The sequence below is a fragment of the Lycium barbarum genome, chromosome 11 (assembly GCF_019175385.1).
Source record: "Lycium barbarum isolate Lr01 chromosome 11, ASM1917538v2, whole genome shotgun sequence".
Classification (NCBI taxonomy): domain Eukaryota; kingdom Viridiplantae; phylum Streptophyta; class Magnoliopsida; order Solanales; family Solanaceae; genus Lycium; species Lycium barbarum.
Window position 1 is genome coordinate 1,514,690 of NC_083347.1, and position 2,474 is coordinate 1,517,163.

The following is a 2,474-nucleotide window of genomic DNA, read 5'->3' on the forward strand; positions in this document are numbered from 1 at the left end:
GTTGCAGGGAGTTTCAAGTTAATTTGGGCCTCAGAAAAGCTCACAAATCTCATATTCCTGGGCTGCATTTTATTTGATTTCCGGGTCATTAGCACTTATTCCCAATTTTGTGTTTGATCTTTAATTTTTGTCCCTCATAACTAATAACTTTTTGTGGACATAAGTTTATATTTTTACATCATAATATCTCATAAGTTATGACCGCATTACTTTTTGTCCTTAAAGAACTTATGTTCCACTAGATATAAGTTCAATTGCTAAAGAGCAAAAATTAAATACCAACCCGTTTGACCGCCATCAATAAAGGATAAAATGAGATTATCAAGTAAGTTAAGGAAAAATGGAAAAGAAAAATGACATAATATTCCATCACACCAAATCAATTATTAATAATAATTATGGACATTATAATACAATGCAATGAATTAAAATTGGGTGTCTTTCACATCATGAGGCAATTCTCATAATCGGGTGGGCATACTGGATAAAACTGCACACATGGGCTTGGAGGGCATATTGGCCTTGGAGGGCATATTGGAGGGCAACATGGTTTCGGATCAGGTTTGGGTTTCGGATCAGGTTTGGGTTTCGTTTCGGGTTTCACTTCTCCAATACTCACAATGCGAGCACAATTAAATTTCTTCTTTATGCATTTCATCAACTTGAAGAAATCAACCCCTACTCCAATTACCACCAAATGCCCTTTTTCCTTGTCTGTATTCACTGATATTACCCCTGCAAATTAATATAATTAATTCTAGAAGCGGCGAATTCAGGATTTAAAAAAAGGGTGCATTATTATAAAAAGACAAATTTAAATTTAAATTTGACGAATTCACCCTCTATATTCTTATCATTAAATTTATTACACTCTTAAAAGTATAGGTACAATTTTTTTATAATTTTATTCTTAAAGACTTTTCACATATGCTGAAAATGTTTGGATTTTTGCTGTACCCTTTACTGTTGTGAGTGGATTTTGAAAAAATAAACCAACTAAAGAAAAAAAATAATAATTATAAAATAACAAGGACATGGGAATTGAACCATCAACCTCAATGCCAAGGTGCACCCAATAACAATTATATTAAAATCAGTGTGTGTTTGGTACGACGGAAGTCACTATTCAATTTTTCTTAAAATCATATTACTATTTAACTGATATTTAAGCATAATTATCATTCTTTCTTATTAGAAAATTTGTTTGGAAAACAATCTAATTGGCTAATATTATTATCAATCTATTGTAAATATAATTTTTTGGAAAAGAACATAAAAAACACTCTCCAAAATAAGTGATATAGCTTTGATAATATACTCTAATTCTAAAGGAAAACGCCTTATGCCCAAAAATGAGGATAGTCATTTTCTTCTTTTGTTGGATAAAGTGTTTTCCCGGTAGAATATTTTCTCAGAACCAAAACACAAGAAGCTATATAGTAAAACATTTTTCTGGAAAAATTTTAAGCGTTAATAGGCATAAATACCTGCACATCTTACAGCAATCTGCATAGCCTTTGAGATACAGTCATCAGTGCTGAGAGTGAGGTCGATCACAATCTTTTTCTATATATATGACATTAATGATTAATAAGAAATTTAAGAGAGGGACAGAAAATCAAGGGATAAACAGAAGACAAATTAAGGGATTAATTACCTTCATGTTCTTCTGAAATGGAGCTAATTTCTGGCAGAAACAATGATAATAAAAGGACTTTATATGTAAAGGGCCTGAATCGGTCTATATATATAGGTGATGATTGTTATGAGTACCGTGTTCATATATTATACAATACTACTGTATAGTACGACTACCTAACTTTTTTTTTTGTCTCCTTCAAAACATAATACGAGTAATATATTACAACTAAAAGTAAATCAACGCTCAAGTCTTCTGAATTAAGTTGTTAATTTGCTGCCACTGGAGACAAGTCGGATAATATACTGGAAAAAACAAAAAGAAATAGACAACTGAATGATATTCAGTTGGGGTGAAAAATATTTACATTCCAAACTTTATTTTAGGAATAAAACTCCCCTCCAACATTGAAGTTATTCCCCCTCATATCTAAACTAAGTTTTAACATCTCTCTCTCTACTTTTCAAATATCATGATATTCTTCTCTTCTCTGGTAAGTATTATTGATCTACCTATATTAATAAGTAAGTATTACATTGAGAGGAAATTGAAAATGGTAAAGGCAAAATTTGTACTCCCTCTGTTTCAATTTATGTGAATCTATTTTTTTTTTTAGTCTGTGCCAAAATGAATGACCTTTTTCCTAATTTGGAAATAAATTCACTTTATGAAATGATTTACAATCACACAAATATTCAAGACTTATTTTGAACCACAAGTTTCAAAAGTCTTCACTCTTTTTTAAATGTCGTGCTCAGTCAAATGAGTTCACATAAATTGAAACGGATGAAGTATAAGATAGAGAGGGATCGAACAATGTCAATTTTCATATTTG

At 30.8% G+C, this 2,474-nt stretch overlaps 1 protein-coding gene across 1 annotated transcript; it reads right to left on the minus strand.

The window, feature by feature from the left end:
* Positions 1–373: 373 nt before the first annotated feature.
* Positions 374–2,098, minus strand: LOC132618946 (heavy metal-associated isoprenylated plant protein 16-like). The gene is made up of 3 exons (XM_060333929.1): positions 1,658–2,098; positions 1,488–1,566; positions 374–735 (listed from the first exon to the last, which is right to left on the minus strand). Exons 1-3 carry the CDS (start codon positions 1,661–1,663, stop codon positions 443–445), a joined length of 378 nt encoding a protein of 125 aa, XP_060189912.1. The 5' UTR covers positions 1,664–2,098; the 3' UTR covers positions 374–442.
* Between the last annotated feature and the right edge of the window lie 376 nt (positions 2,099–2,474).